Here is a 16,391-nt window from a genome sequence, read left to right as displayed (position 1 = left end):
AGTGCAACACTTTTACAGCCAAACACAATTCTTCAACTGAACTACTGCAGCATGATATGCACTGCTCACTGCCTTAGAGCATTCTCTTCCAGTGCTGCCTCTTGCTTCAGCAACTCATTTCCTGCAAGGAAATTGAATGGATGTTCCAATTAAGGAATAATTTTCAAAAAAGTATTGAACACCGAAGACGCAAAGAAATTCCATCTTCAGTGTTGTGATTTATGAATCAGTGAATTCAAAACATGCCAGAACTTGTAATACAGCCAGTAACAAGCTGAACTGCATGATGTCTGGGCTTGCCAACAGGAAACTGGGGTTCCTTTCATTTCCCTCAGCTGTGTGCCTTCTGTGCTATCTAACTTCAAACACATTAATCAACTATCCAGTTTAGTGTCTGACTTCAATTAGAGATAATACTCAGAGGGCAGCACTTGAATGACGAAAATAAAAAGCCAAGAGAAGAATTTGGTTTCTTCCACCACTGACACAGTACAAGTACAATGTATCAATGCACACCTGGAACAGCTTGCGCTATTACTGACACAGCATAAACTGCAGAAAGCATATGCAGTTGCAGCAATAAAAAACATCTTTAACATTGACTTCTTACTTTTCTTCATCATGAGTATGTTTCTTCCTTTCCCATTTACTCAATCTTTCAGCTTGAGTTACTGCAGACTTTAAAGGCACAGCTGGACTGCAGTAATGCTGATGAAGATACAACAAAAAGCACATCTTATCCTACAGAAATCCAGTAATTAACATAAAAACTGTCAAAGAGCCTCTGAGAGCCATGATAACACATGAGAAAGATATCAGAGTAGGCAGCAACCCCTGCTAGTTGTTTCAGCTCTAGAGCAAGAAAGGCCACAGTGGAGAGACAGAGAATCCAGGTGATCTAACCTTATCAGAAACCCGCAGCAGTGATGGAAGCAAGGTAAGAAAAAGCCACCAAGAAGATTTAAGGAAACAGTTTTGGGTAGAGCACGCTTTCCTTGTGGAGTGCAGATGACGAATTGCCCTTGAATCGCTCGGGGATGGCTGCATTCTTGCCGAGCACAGAAGACATTTGTAAAGACTAAGGAAGGTTCCTCTCACCTTATTCCTCAAGGTAACAGGAGACACCACGAAGAATCATCCTCTCCTTCAAAATCTCTTTTAGGTATGCCATCCTGTCACACAAGTGATGTGACACTAAAACCATCTGATTAACTGAGGCCAAGCAGCACATGCAGTAGCTGACACTATACGGCTGTGGCTTAGAAAGGGAGACTCACTTGGCAAACAAAACCCAAAATTCAATATACACATTTCTTGTGCCTTCTTGCTAGATCTCTGCAGCATTTTCAAAGTGTGTATACCCCACTATTCGGGAACATACAGCCTTACAGTTCCTTTTCTCACTATGGAACAAAGGTGAACACAGTTAACAACCAAAAAAAATTGTAATTGGTGACTTTCATTTATTCCTCAAGACAACATGAGCATTTACCTGCTCGCATCTAATGACAGTCCTGTTTCAGAGAGGCAAAGGAGTAAAAAGATGAGACAGCTGCTACTGCAGTATAGTGGAGAGGAACTGAAGAAGCAGGAATGGTATGGACAATGAAGCAAGAAGGAATTAATGAGGAAGCCAAAACCAGAACCACAGTAAGGAACAGGATGGCTCATAAAAACCCAAACTCATCAGCAAGAGAATGCAGGAACTGTGGCCCAGAACCAGATCATGCTATGAAAGACAAGAAAGACCTGACACACAACTGCAACAAACCCTCCTCAATTCAAAACCTTATTTTTCATTTTAAATGCTTGGCTCCCATGACTGCCTTTGAGTGTGGCCCTCTCTCCCACTGTAGAGACTTCCAAAACTGTGTTAGTCCTACAGTCTGCCTGCCAGATTTCTTTCAGTCTGATGAAGCACCATGCTGTTTAAATCATCCATAGCTATCAGAAGGTTACAGACACGGAGAGTCTAGCGAAACCCAAACCCAAACAACTGCAGCTGAAACTATGCCTTGTACTTTAATCCTGTACAGAAAGTCTCTGAACCCCAGTCAGGGTGTAGCCACAACCACAGCTGTGCCATTACATTAATGCTGACATGCAGTACTGCCTTCTCTTCTAAAATTCACATTACTACAACACGTAAAAGCTACAAATGAGTAAACCATGAGGCGGGGTAACCTAAAAATAAAAATGGAATACCTTTCCTCACCTGCCCTGATGTCAGCATTCAGGTTGGCAATTCTTTGTGCTTACATTCGGTGATAAAGTTCAAGTAGATTCTCTCTCATTTACTTCATACAGACTATCAATCACCACCATGTCAATGCACTGTAAATTACTAGGAGTGCAGCCAAGAACCAACATGAAGGGAGTGTAATAACTTGCATGTGAGTACCACAGTACCAAGCATTACTCTTATTTGACAGCCTCCTGTTTCAGAAAGTGGATAATACCTCTTGTAGACAAATCTGGATGCTGTTTTTCCCAAAACTTTCTCAAGTGCTTACTGTGAATTTATCTGTCTTGGACATCAAGGAGCAGAGAAAGACAAAGTCTCTCTTAAAACAACCTATTAACGTCTCACAGCAACAGCCTCCTCTCCTCACAGGATATCATAAAACATAGCACAGGACTAATCCCACACCTGAAGAACAGAAGCAGCCACATCCTCCCTTTATTAAAAAAAAAATTCTCAGAAGACAACAAACTTCTGTCAGGCACTTCCAAATTAAGAGGGGATAACCCATGCACCACTTAACGGTAACATGATGCTTTCACAACTGGTAGCAAGAAGTAACACACAGTAGGACATGACAAAGACCCAGTTACAGACTTCCACAGCAAATCCTCAGCAGCAGAACAGATTTAAATATCCTGAGAGGGTGAGTCAGGAGCTACGGATCCAAGTATAAAATTCTCTCCTAATCCAGACGGTGAGATTATGTTTTGGATGGAGAGAGCCAATGCTTTGAATTCTCTCTCTCCTATCACCCCCGCCCCTGCCATATGCTCCCACTTCTTTTCTTTACTATCAGAAGTGGCTAGGGTTTCTCTTCCCACCCTCCAACTGCTTCATTCTCTCCCTGGCAGGCAGTCAGCTCCTCGGGCTGTTCACGTTAACACCCTGCAGCCCATAAAGTACTCACTCTGAGCTCTTGCTGCTGCTGCCAGTCGCAGGGGTGCCGTGCTGGTCGCTCTGGCCCAAAACCTGGAGCCCTAAGGACCTGACAGCCCTCATCAGAATTGCCTCCATCGCTTCAACTGAGAGCTTCTCCAGGACGATCACCCGGCAGCGGCTCAGCAGAGCGGCGTTCACTTGGAAGGAAGGGTTTTCTGTGGTCGCTCCTATCAGGGTCACCGTCCCACACTCGACGTGCGGAAGGAAAGTGTCCTGAACATGGGAGGGAAGCAGAAAAAGCTGATCTCAATCAATGACAACCTGAAACATCCCATGTGAGTAGTCAAAATTTTTTTTTTTGTCTTGTGAGACTTTGGACTCCCTGTTGATATGAGAAATAATCTCACTGACAAGGCAGTTCATCTGCACAGACATGGAAATGATTTAATTTCATGCACCCAACACCTTAATAACAAATAGCTGCACTGCAAATGGTCCTACCAGCTGTAAAGAAATAGTGCAAAAAAATCTGCAAATCTTTAGTTTATTTGTGTGACTTTGGTTTATTGCGTGGCAACTTAAGAAATCATGAAATTGCCTTATCAAGTATAATGAATAGCGAGGTTACTCCTAAATATGCTTTAGGGTTACAATTCTCTACCTCATTCTACAGGATGGTTCAGAAAACTACAGGAAGATTACAGTATGGTCCAATTTAAAAACTGCAACCTGTAGTACAGAATTCAAACTTTCCAAAAACCCAAGTGATGACTGCAGTGTTATCCAGAAGTAGCATGCCATGACTTATTTTTTCTCACACAGAAGGGAGGACAACGTTAAAATATATACCCACCTTTGGCACATTCACATTCCAGACCTTTGTAAAGGTAACACAGAATGCCACCCCCAAGATGGAGGCTGAAATGAAGATGTGTACAGCAAACATTACTAACATGACTTAGCAGAAATAAAATTTCGTAAAAATATTATATAAAGGCTAGCACAGAAGTAAACTATAACTCAGCCTTTTATTTAAATCTTTGAATCACGGTAATTAAATGTTGGTTGGAAGTTAGCCAAGGAATTGAATTTTTATGTTTCTCTCTAATTCATCTACTAAAAGTAGTAACACTGAAATCAAAAGCCCAAAGGAAGGTATCACCTTAAGGCAAAGTGGGAGATTTTACGGAAGTACTGACAAAGGCTTTTTTAAAAAAGCAGTGTAGTACAATACCTGCTGAGATTTATTGAAACGATGGATCTCATCAATAAAGAGGATAGTTTTTCTCTTGAAGAGTCTTTTTTCATTCTGGGCTTGGCTGATGACATCTCGAACATCATTTGTCTTGGCACTTGTGGCCGAAAGTGTCACAAACCTCGTGCCATTCTTTTTGCTGCTGTTGGCTATGATGTGTGCCAGTGTAGTCTGAAACAGCAATAGGAGAAAGCTTTGTAAAAGTAATTTTGGACACAGAAAGTACCAATTTGAAGGAAATATGTAAAGAACAAAGCTATACATTTTGGACATAGGGACAGGGTTGACAGTTTATAGAGTAAGGCATTTTAGCTTATGTTATTCTAGTGCACAGAAGACTTAAAAACTTCCTGCTAGAGGTAGCTGCCAATTCCTCTGCTGCATTTCTAATGCCTGCACTTTCATGTACCAGACCCAGTGAGCCTGAATACTGAAAAGGACAGCACTGACAGCTGTCTCTTTTGTCACGGAAGAAGAACCCTCTGCCAAATACATTTCTGTCATGGAAGATGGACTGACTGCAATTCCCTGTGCAGTTATTTTGTGGAGTATGTTAATGGATAAAGAGCTGGACTACCCCAAGACACCGGCAGAAGAGTTTATAGTGCAACCACGTGTGAGAAATAAAAAGCAACAATGTTAACTAAACCCTTTTACATTTCCAATACACATAAAAATGAAATTAATCAGACAGCAGTTTCTATGAAAGCATGAGAATGCTAGTGCTGAAAAATTACTTGTGTACTTCAGAAAACATAACTCTTAAATCTAAATAGTCAATGGTAACCAAATGCTGGCCCAGGGAAGTAAAAGGCAGCTGACTGAACAAACTGGCTGTTTTTAGTGAGCAGCTATGTTGTTTCTCTGTCCTTAAGAACAACCTCTTCAACCCCAAATTTATTTATAGAGAACATCATTTAGCCTACCAAAGCACAGACACAACCTTCACCAACCTCCTGGGTAGATTTACTACACCTGAACATATCACAGACGTGATTTTCAGACTTTCCCTCACAACCTTTAGTAAATACAGGTGTATGCCTTAAGCAGAGTGTATCTCTATTTGAAAGTACTGCCAGAGAAAACAGGCGATTCTTCCATCAACCTCACTCTTCTATTAGAGAAGGATCCAAAGGAGACTGAAGACAGGAGAGCCTCAGCAGATGAGTGGAACAGGTGCTGACAGAACCACCTCAGAAGATATTCCAAGTGCTGAGGTTAAAGCAGCAGGTGCGGTTAACCTGATCCTCTTGCAGGCAGCCTGCAGAAGCAAGCATCTACCACTTGGCTACCAGCAGTATTGCAGCACTGCTCTGTCCTTTTAATGGATCTCCTTGGCCCTGAAATGGCAACCAGCCCAAGTTAAAAAACGGAAGGCTAAGGAGAATATGTAACACTATTTATTCTTGCTTTAGTTTTAGTAGTCAGCTTCCCGATTGTCTTCAGAAGTGATGTCATTTCAGGTCCTGATATAAGACTTGCATCTCATGTCAGATCCTCCCTCACTTCCTGGAGCTCAAACCACCAGCCCATCCCCAGCTTGTATAATTGCAGAGACAAGACTGGAAAGACACTTGGAAAGTGTTTGCAGCAAAGCCTACAGATACCAGGAAGATTTGGGAAAATAAACATGCAAATTGCCCACCCCCCATGCCCCCCCAAAACAAAACTATCTTTCTTTGAAACTGAGCTACCAAGTTAAAACCGATACTCACATTTCCTTACAAAAGGGCCTTGATTCAGAATGTACCTCCAGAGGATGCATCCATGCCTTAAAAATCTCTGAAAGCACAGAAACACCCAATACATCAAATTTGAAGACGAAAAAGGAAAAATGTATCTCTTCCTTTTCTAAAAGTGGCAGCAGTGAGAGAAGGAAGAAAAAAAATAGCAGCTATTCTTCTTGTAGCTCCACTTGGACCGGTAGCTCACATTGTACCCTGACTATCATTCAGACAGTTTTGTAATTTGCAAAAAAAGTAGTAAGGACTTTGGTTTAAACATATGTAGAGGAGTCCATATTTCTAACTCTAATTTAGGAAAAAGAAAATCAAAGAGATTTGTTTGAAAGTTACTATTAGACCAAGAATCTACTTGAAATCTGCTGCACAGATGTCAGCTAGCAGATACCTCTTGCACTTTGCCAACTTGTGGGTCACCAAAGGTTGCAGTAAGAATAACATACATTGCTTTTCAAATGCAATGCTTGACAAGGAAAGGCATGTTCACAGCCTCTTCCTTCTGTTCTGCACAATCAATCATTCAGCAAGTCAAACTCCTTATCACATACATGTCAAACTTTTCCTGGTCCTCAAAAAGACTTATTTCGCATGAGTTCAGGTTTTTTATGCTGCTTTTTGTTCTACCATCTCAAGCAAAAGTCAGTAACAAGGTACAGTTTTCTCCCTCTTTGTAACTTCAGGTTACAAACTAAAGGAACATATAACCTAGTGGAGAATTCATGTAAGCAAAGAAACTTAAGTATGAAGTCACTAGCACAGAACAACCATAACTCATATGCTAGACTCCTGCTCCTCAGGGCCAATGTATTTAAGGGACAAGAAGAAAAATAAAAATCTGATATGGAATAAGACAGGAAAAAACACACTGATTATCCTTCATCATCTAATATAAATTTTGAAGTTTGATTCTTACATTGGAAAACAAATCTTTTAAAATAGTGACACTGATGTTGCAATTTAATATGCTTGAGTACATGCTGCATAACAAGCATGAAAAGGAAATCTGAACAAGTTAATAATGTGTTTCTTTTATTATACAGATGTTTCTTATTTTGGTCATGGTTTTTTTCCTTATGGGGAGGAGCAGGAATGTTGTTTCCCGTAAATTAAGGAGGGAGCCAATGATCCTGCAAACTAAACTTTTGCTAACGTGACTAAAAATTACACCTTATAAAGCACTTTGCCCCTTCCACAAATGATTCCTAAATCTCTTCTACTATTCACACCAAACTATTCACACTTATACCTATTATCTCACGTTTTATGCTGAATATCGTGAGATCTTACTGACTTGGCTGTTTACAGAAACTAAGACAGAGATATCATAAAAAGCTGTCCTGAAACACAGAAACATATTGACCAAGAAACATCTGAAGCATTATTTACCAATGAGTAACACTTAACTTCAGCCTGTGGTCATTTATTTCTAGACCCATTACACACAGAATAAACACTTAACTACTGAAACCCTCCTTCACTATCCTGTACCAATATTGCTTTATGCCAGCCCAAATGGAAATATGCTTTCCCAAAGGCTGAAAGCAGCAATCAAACAAACAACAACAAAAAAAAAACCCAAAACAGCCAAACAAGCTCACTCTCAGCAACTATGCTACTCATTCTTCCAGGCTTTGATACAACTTATGGATGAAACAAAAGCAACCCACAAAGCATGCTTGGCTCCAGACACCTCACACTGTCAGAGCAGAAAAGTCAATCAGATTTGCTGTTTGGTTAGCTGGGTATTTGTACTAGGAGACAAGAATCTTCTGTATACCCACAGGTTTCCCTGACTGGGCAATGCTATTCAAGTCTGACCTATTTTCCTACTCTCTGCACTGCCACTAGTCAGTGCCATCTCACACCCATGGCTAGAAGGAACAGTAAAAAGCAAGTCAAGTTAAGCCAGTCTTGTGGATGCTGATGTTCAATGACTACATTACCTGCTTAGAAGTAAGGTGGTATTTTTGATTTTTGCAGCCCTGTACCAGGCCAATAAACTATGCCCATCATGTTAGCTCACCAAAGCTCCTTACAGGAATGAAGAGTGGTACTGCCTAGCTCACTTCAGAAAGTGGAATTCAAAAAAACTGGGGAGGGATTAGCACATATTTTTAGATGATATCAAGAACACTGTGAAACCTAAGGTCCTTCCAACATTTGCACTTCTCCCAGGAAGTCTAGAAGGCTGTAGGCTCTGCCAGGCCATGTTTAGGTGACCAAAGCAGATTTGGCACAGATTGGCACAAGTGTACAGACTGCAGAGCAGCATGGATTATTCCTGAGCAGGGATAATCTAATTGGCATGAAGGTTTCCCCAACAAGTGACTTTGTTGGTTTGTTCCAGAGCAAACCACAGAGTGAATTATGTTTGTGGCAGGAGACAAGAAGACTGATTAAGCCTAGTGCAAACACAACAGGCTAGTTACACCTACAGACTTGTAGGGTCTAAGCTGTGTTATCAGAGCGCTGAACTAGCACCCTGATTTTCTTTGCTGCTGTTTGACCATGACTTTCTGGCTATTTTGTGCTCTTCCTTTATTCTGGCTGGGATTTCCATCTCTGTTTACATGATATTGCCACCAATGGCCTTCCCTCACCCTCAACCCTCCCCTTGCTGGCAGCAGGTGATTGTGATTGAAAAGCAATCAGGAAAGGCCATGCTCTGTTTCACTGCCTGGAGGGACACACCAACAGCATCCCTGGATACCACATAGGGCAGCAGCTCCCTGGGATGTACGTCTGTGGACGTTCTCTGTCCCACAGTGCGTCACAGGAGATAAGTCAGGCCATGTCTAAAGGAAATTGGCAGCATAGCAGATGAACATGGCCTGGGGACACTCTCTATACAGATAAACACAATCAAAAGTAGCAGCAGTTGGCATTTATATAAGGGCAGATGCTATTCTTACCCATCTTGTTTGGTTCCTCACACCCCAAATAGCCCACTGAGATACTACTGGAGGAGTAAGTGTCACTGAACAAGAGCCACAGCATGTGCTTTACAGCACTTCCAGAACCCAAGCCCAACCAAGCATAAACAGATGCAAGGTCATTGCATAATGTTTGCTTGAAATGGAGCTGTACCTTCATTTGCTGTATCCAGATTTGTGTACTTATATTCCAACTGTTTTATGAATACAATAGTATTTTCTCTTCCAACTTTCTCTTCCTAGAGAGCTACCCCAAGTTATTCCTGATTTAGACTGGCATTAGCAAAACCAAGCACACTGTATTAGAAGACTTCTCTCAGGCAACTGCAAAGACAAACCCATTTTTCAGAGTTCTCCTGGACTTTCAGTTTACGCTACTGTAAAAGACATGATGCATTTTCAGTTCAAAATTTCATGCAAACCAATAAAAAGAACTCATTACTTCAAATGGTTCAAATCAGGACCCAACCTGTATGCATAAGAAAAGATGAAAAACATTCAAGCAGTCAGATAGCTCGTTGGGTAACCACTTGAAGTGGCAAAACAGAAAGCACTGGAGAGAAGGGATGATGAATACGCAGGCAGCAAAATAAGAAAATTGGACTTGCTGTCTGTGTTCCAATGTGTCATTTATTGAACACAAAGAAAAGAAATACAAGAGAGTCCTAGAGGTAAAATATAATGCCAGAGTGGATTCGATAGAAACTTCAAAGACCACTTACTGGGGTTTTTAATGTTTTGCACTCATACCAGCATAACATATTTTGTCTTATTATTAGAATGCAGACATGAACCTCAGAAAATCATGCATGAATGCTCTTTGTCTTGTCTTCTGTAAGGAGTGGGTTCATGCCACTTGCTACCTATTTTTTTTCTCTTTAAACAGCAGACATAAGAGGGAATGTTTACTGTATTTAAATACAGAATGTTCAGGTTTATAAGGCTTAAACTTCATCTGTGACAGCAAAATTATTTGGCGCTCAAGTTACACTGTGTCCCCCCGCTAACTCTTTACTAAAATTGGTGCCCCAATGGCAGACATGCAAAAATCTAAATCCCTGTATTAAGGTGCCATAAATCACAGCACAGCTTACTCACATTACACTCGGATTCATACGGGCCTTTAAAAATTTGCATAGTCAGGATGAACAAGCTAACTGTTCCTAAGTTAATAACCACGGCATCTCTTTGAGGCAGTGTTTCTTCTGGCCTAAGTCTGGTCAGCTTCTTAAAAGCAGAAAATAGGCTCTCGTGTTCAACACTTAAGAGTGACAAAAGTGCAAACAAAAAGTCAAAGTCTTCTCACCTGTTTTCACCTAGAGCAACTTGGCCTCCTAAGAAATTAGTATGACAAATTCAAAGTACAAAGATCATATCTCGTTAAAGTAAGAGGACTCAGTACAGATGGAAACTCGAAAGAAAAGAGGATCACAACAGAAGTAGCCCAATTTTGTCTTTTCACTTTTGAGGGTGCTTCCTTGAATATTCAAGTACAGCTGAGGCCAAAATTGACTTGGGCAGAGCAGTTACACAGCATACATACTTTTACTCCAGTACACAGCTTTGCTATTCTCACGATAAAAATTCTCCAAAAATACTCTTGACCCACAATATGAACCATTGCATTTATAGCATTTTGACAGGCAAGATTATTTTCTTATTGCTTAAAAAAAGTCTGTTGAACTACAACTTCTCATAAAGGTCCAGATTGAAAAATAATACATAAACTGATTTGAAATCTAGCCGCCATGATTTATTCCATGTTCAGTTTGGTTTTTTTTTACTTAGTCCTGCTCTACCCTTTTCAAAAGTATCAGTTAGCATGGCATTTGGCTGTAGAAATGGAAGAAGGCATAGATGGGCTGCAATAACCAGATTCCATGGGTAGCAAGAGCACGAAGAGGTTTAAGAAGTGTATGACCATCTTACACAGCACTTCCGAATTTAGACCAACATATCTAATTATGCTCCTATTTCAGCTCTTTGATGAGCAGAGCTTAACATGTGGCCTTGTTACATATGAAGCTACATAACATGCAGTTATTTTTTAGCATTTTTCCTGCTGGAAAGGACTATACTTGATGGAAGAAGTTTTTGGTGATCCAGCCTGAGGTTCAATCAGGTCCTGAGGCAGTGAGAATAGGTCTCCTTCACAGCATCTTCCAAATTTTCAAGCACTAAGTTGCTTTCTCATGAAATGTTTTCTTAGGCACACGACACACATACAACCCCAAGAGCAAGTGAACAGGACAGACAGGCAACCACAGATTTCCTTTTCCATCTTTAGGGGGACTACTTTGCTTGCACGTAAAATCTGTAAGGAGAGGAATTTTATTAAAAAAAACAATCAATCAAAGGATAGAACTTTCAGATATTTAACTCAGATAGACAATATGACTTATGGGGAAGAAGGCTTGAGCTAAAACTATACTCTAGCACCATCCTAGAAACACTGATAAACATGAATGAAGGGGCAAAGTTCAACTTTTTGCAGAAGGAATTTCTGGTTCAGCCGATAACGGGTGTTTCATCAGGAGCCAGCTGTTAGCACATTGACTCAAAATTCTTTGCTGAGAAGGAACAACCTAGAAAGCAGACAAGTTACCGAATAGCTTAAGTACCTCATGAGTAAAAATATAAGACAAGTTGTAGAACTGTTCTTTGATGGGTCAAAAGGCACAGAATTGATTCAAGTCAGACAACTGAGGAGGAACAGAATTTAAATTCTGTGAAAAGCAAGCTTACCAAATACAATTCTTCATAAAGCTTATGGGTGAGGAGGATGGGTCATATGAAAGGAGTGTGAAAGCTGTGATATTACCCGCATAAAACAGATCACCTGTTACTCAAAACCACTTTTTCTACCACAGAAAATTCCTAAAGAAGACGTGGAACACAACTGTTAAGCTGTCACAAGCTCATAAAAAGCTCTTCCATGGTCAAGGCCAGGTGCATTCATCAGATCACAACCCAAAGGCCACTGAACTCAGTGCCAGTTTGCAGAGACTCTACTGCAGCTTTGCTTTGCTACCACTGTACCTGTAAGAGCTTTTTCTCCTGAACAAAGAGGGCTACAATAAAGGGTCAGCACATGCTGTTGACAGAAATAACAAGAAACAAAAGGCAGGAGTGCACAAATAAATACAGAAGCAAACCCCTGATTACATTATTCATTCAGCAAGGAGAATTCCTATTTATTAAAGAACTGAATTCCACTTCTCTCTCTGGCCATCTTACTTCAGTCAATCCACCTCCCCTTTAATCAGTTTTTAGAAACTCATTACTTTCAGATGCAGCCCTTCCTTACCCCATCTATTCTGAGCTCTTGCTTCCTGCTATTACTTTTTCATTTTAAAGGAAGTGGCAATTATTTAAGTTCACTGGTTGGTTCTTTTCAGGTGTATGTTATCTAGCCTAAACAATCTGTTGCATCATTGCTGATGGTATTCATCTGCTTCAAATGCCAGCTCCTTACTAACTGTGATTGACTGGCATTATTATTCAAACACCACACATAGCAAGTTTCTTTTTATTTTCAATTAACTATGCTGACAAGAGCAAGCTGCTGCTGTCCTTAACTTCTGTGATATGCATTAATTACTTCCCCTATCCCAGATTTCTAAAACGTGCACGTAGCCAGTACACCAAATAATACATATATGTGAAACTTAATGCTGTGAACACACTGTGCATTTTGTTTGCCCTGCCACACCACAGATCTGAAATATGGGAGACAACAGGACAAAATTAAGGCGAGATCTTAAAAAGAGTGCTCTCTTCCAATCACACCTTAGGCTTTCCTTTGGTCCTTCCCTCACAACCGTGCATCCCTTCAGTGCTGTGCTAGAGCGTGTTTTGGGATTCATGATGGCCCCATGTATCTTAAAGGAGGCAGAACAAAAAGGTGCAGTGGACCGGTTTTGCAAAGACCCCCCAGTCTGAGTGTTTAAAGATGGATGAGTGCCTAACCATAAGGCTACTTCCCTTCCACACCAGCGCTGCCTTCTCTCAGGGGCCAGAATTCGTAGGCTAAAGCAAACCCAGCACTCACAAACTGTGCTGTATTAATCTCCTCGTATCTCACATTGCTTCCTATGCCTATTTACAGATTCTGTGCTGTAACTGTTTTTCAGCTTCTCAGCCATTAACTAAACCACGGTTTATGTTGTAGGTACGGAATCTGGAGTTACAAAATCTGAATTATCTGAAAGCAAGAGAGGCCTTGTGTATCCAAAGTGCAAACTGCACGGAGTGGGGCTGATGGGGGTGGAGCAACTCTATTTTATTCACGAGGCAGGTCGTGTTGCTGTAATCTTAAGTGAAAACTAGTGGACATCAGCCACCATAAAGATGCTACGTAAGACATCAAGAAGACAGAGGTGGGGAGGACAAAGAGGGAGTTCGGAAACGAGCAGGTTTTAAGTTCAGGGGTCTCCAGAGCCACGTGAAGCCGCGCCGGCCCGAGCCCGCAGGCTGAGCCGGGGCTGGGCGCTCGCCGCCCGCACTCACCTTGCCGCAGCCCGGCGGCCCCCAGAGGATGAGCGAGGGGATCTCGTGGGACTCCAGCAGGGACCGCAGCAGGGTCTGCGCCCCCAGCACCCGCTCCTGCCCCACGTAGTCCCCCAGCGTGTCCGGCCGCAGCCGCTCGGCCAGGGGCTTCCCCTCCAGCTTCTGCGCCAGGCTCTCCCCGCACAGCGCGGCCGAGCATCCGCGGCCCGGCTGCACGGCGGCATCGTCCGGCCCCGCGCCGCTCCTCCCGCCGGCCGCTCCCGCGCTCTGCCCGCCGCCGCGGCCCTTGTGGAAGAGGGAGAAGACGGGGGGCCCGGTGGCCGGGCGGGCCTCCCCCGGCTGTCCCTCGGCCTGGCTGCCCGGCGGGGCGGCGGCGAGGCGCGGCCGCTTGCTGGGGGGCTCGGGCTCGGCCCCGGCGGGCTGCAGGCAGCGGTCCAGGTGCGGGTTGATGTCGGCGGACGGCAGCTCCCGCAGGCACACGGGGCACTGCACCAGCCGCTCTTCCTCGGCGCCCTCCGTCGGCTCCATGGGCTCCCGCGGCCGGGGCAGGAAGCAGCCGCCCGCAGCCCTTCGGGAGCTGTAGTCCGCCCGGCCCCGCTCCCCGCTCCCCGCCCCGGCAGAGCGCCTTTCCTGCCCCTCAGGCCCTGCTGAGCTGCATCGACAGGGCCTCTGGGCTTGGGGTGCACCTGGCCTTCCACTGAAATGTGCCAAAACTTCATTCTCTGTGGAAAACCCATCAATAAATAACTATTTTAATGTTTGGGGTTTTTTTAAATTAGATTCACAAACCAGTTACTGTATAGTGCAGAATGCAGGGCAAATTGTATTTCGAACACAGGCACAGCAAACGGTACCATTCACATCCTAATTTATGACCCGAACTTGACCCACTGGTAATTCTTTCCACATTACATCTTGTTTTCTTTCTTAAAGTATATGTTGAGGTTTAATTATACCCCGTGACGGAATAGTTCCCAGCTTGTAAAATTCAGGTCAGTCTAATGTCAGCTGGATTAGGAGGTAAACAAGTCTGGCTACTGGCTAACAGTATCCCCAGGCTTAAATTTTGAAAATGGTTGGTTAGAAAGCAGCCAGCATGTCAGAAATAAAATTTTTATTTGAACTGATGATGGAGGCCAAAGGACTGAGTTTGAAGCAAAGAGCTTTACAGCCCATCATGTAAACCTAGTTCTGATTGAAGGGATTACAATCTAAACCCAGATGTTGAAAGTGAAGTAGGTTGTTTGTGGGTTCTTCTTTTTGGCTTATACCTATTTGCCCGGCCATTTCTATTTCTGACCAGTTTTATAAACATTTACTATGATGTTTATGTTTTTATAGTGCAAATATATTGGTTTGCTGCTATGGAGCATAAAAAGCAGCAGGATTGTTGGTATGCACTGCCTGTGCTTACAGCTAGGCAGTGGGTTTATGACATGTGTGATCTCCAGGTGTGTAAGTGAAGATGTGGTTCATGAAGCAAGATATTTTTCTTGAAGTGAGAGATTGACTTGCAGAAGATGACCCAGAAGAAAGTATCTCCCAGGCCAAAGCTGGGGGATGTAAATGATTGAGGGAAAGTTTTCACCCTCCTTTGGGGGAAATGGAGCTTCATACCATGTGAAGCTCATAGCTTCCCATTGCTCAGTGGCACATGACCAGGGTGAGATTTCCTCTCTGGGACTTTGGAGGAGGCACTTACAAACAAATTTCACTTTCCATTGTTCAGCTTGTTGTTTCAGGGATGTACAGGGATGTATTAAGATAATAATGGTGGAGAGGGCAATCATGTTTGGACTCAGTCCTAGTCTCTGCTTGGTAACAGAGCCCAGTAAGACATTTGAGCTTGCCATCCCATTAATATTTTCCCAAATAACTGACTCACAGGTCAGCTTGAAGAAACATGTCCTTTAATTAGGACATGTCATCCTCATTAGATAGATGGCCACATTTGGTGATCAAAGCCAAAAGAATGATGTGCTCTTTAAAGAGCTATGGAGAGCCTGAATCAGCTTTCCGTGGTTGCAGTTGTCAGGCCACAAGCAGTCTTCACAGCCAGGTCACCCTAAATCACTGTGGGATTTGAGTAGCTGCAGACATGGAGGTAGCAGGAGGGCATCTGGAAACATTTCCAGCTTTTTCTGACAGCTTTCAATTATATTGTATCATCCCTTGTCGTGGAGTAGATCAAATGATCTGTAGAATAACGGCTAGAAGGTCAGACTTTGTTGGGTCTGCAATTGTCAGAGCCTTTAGGAAAACCCAAGGACCTGCACTTGAGAAATGGGGGAAGAAAATCTCATAAAGTGTTCTTTGAGCTGAAAGCAATGAAAAGGGATATCAGAGCTGTGAGAGTTGGTGAGAGATGCTAGAAGCTGCAGACTGGACATTTTTACATACTGGGTGCACAACTTCTTCAGATGATGAATGCCTTACAGTCCCGTGCTGGTGTCCCTGCATCTCCTGTATTGACAGCATGATTTAGGACTCCAACAACATGGTAGCAGGAATAACTCTGGAAGACTCATTTGAAAACTGCAAACTTAATGGTCCTTTGCTGTCCATCATCTCTAAATGTCACCACTGTCCAACCATCTCCTGTGTCACATGTCACATAGATGTGGCATCTTTCACATCTGGGAAGTTTAGAGGACTAACTGTGGGCAGAGCAGTTGGTGTAGGCACACACTTAATTTGCATGCCCACAGATGTGGGGTCAAAACACCAAGGAAGGTTGGAAGGTGCTGGGTGAAAATAACTGATTTAATTGGGTCTTTGGTTGTACAGTGAAAGCTGTTTCTCTGTGCTGCTAATGACTGTAAGGTTGT

General features: G+C 42.7%; 2 protein-coding genes across 8 annotated transcripts in view; one reads left to right on the top strand and one right to left on the bottom strand.

Annotated features, from left to right (window-relative positions):
• WRNIP1 (WRN helicase interacting protein 1) overlaps positions 1 to 14,134 on the bottom strand; it is a 29,857-nt gene extending 15,723 nt beyond the window's left edge. For 6 of the 7 annotated variants that reach the window (XR_014849975.1, XR_014849978.1, XR_014849977.1 and 3 more), the window contains exons 1-3: positions 13,564 to 14,132; positions 4,359 to 4,550; positions 3,153 to 3,397 (exon numbers count right to left, since the gene is read on the bottom strand). Coding sequence is in view for 2 of the 7 variants with exons in the window: in XM_085052025.1 (XP_084908151.1) it covers positions 3,153 to 3,397; positions 4,359 to 4,550; positions 13,564 to 14,091 (965 nt within the window). In the remaining 5 variants the exon portion in view is untranslated. Of the gene's footprint in view, positions 1 to 3,152; positions 3,398 to 4,358; positions 4,551 to 13,563 lie in introns of all 7 variants that reach the window. The other variant, XM_085052026.1, reaches the window with a different exon arrangement.
• The window catches only part of MYLK4 (myosin light chain kinase family member 4), an 80,498-nt gene continuing 67,451 nt past the window's right edge, over positions 3,345 to 16,391 (top strand). Inside the window, exon 1 of the mRNA XM_085052024.1 lies at positions 3,345 to 3,459. Coding sequence (XP_084908150.1) covers positions 3,404 to 3,459 — 56 coding nt within the window. The 5' untranslated portion in view covers positions 3,345 to 3,403. The remainder of the gene's footprint in view (positions 3,460 to 16,391) is intronic.

Source organism: Lichenostomus cassidix, chromosome 2, assembly GCF_008360975.1.
Source record: "Lichenostomus cassidix isolate B80296 chromosome 2, HeHo_3.0, whole genome shotgun sequence".
Lineage (NCBI taxonomy): Eukaryota > Metazoa > Chordata > Aves > Passeriformes > Meliphagidae > Lichenostomus > Lichenostomus cassidix.
This window is presented reverse-complemented; position numbering and strand designations above follow the sequence as displayed.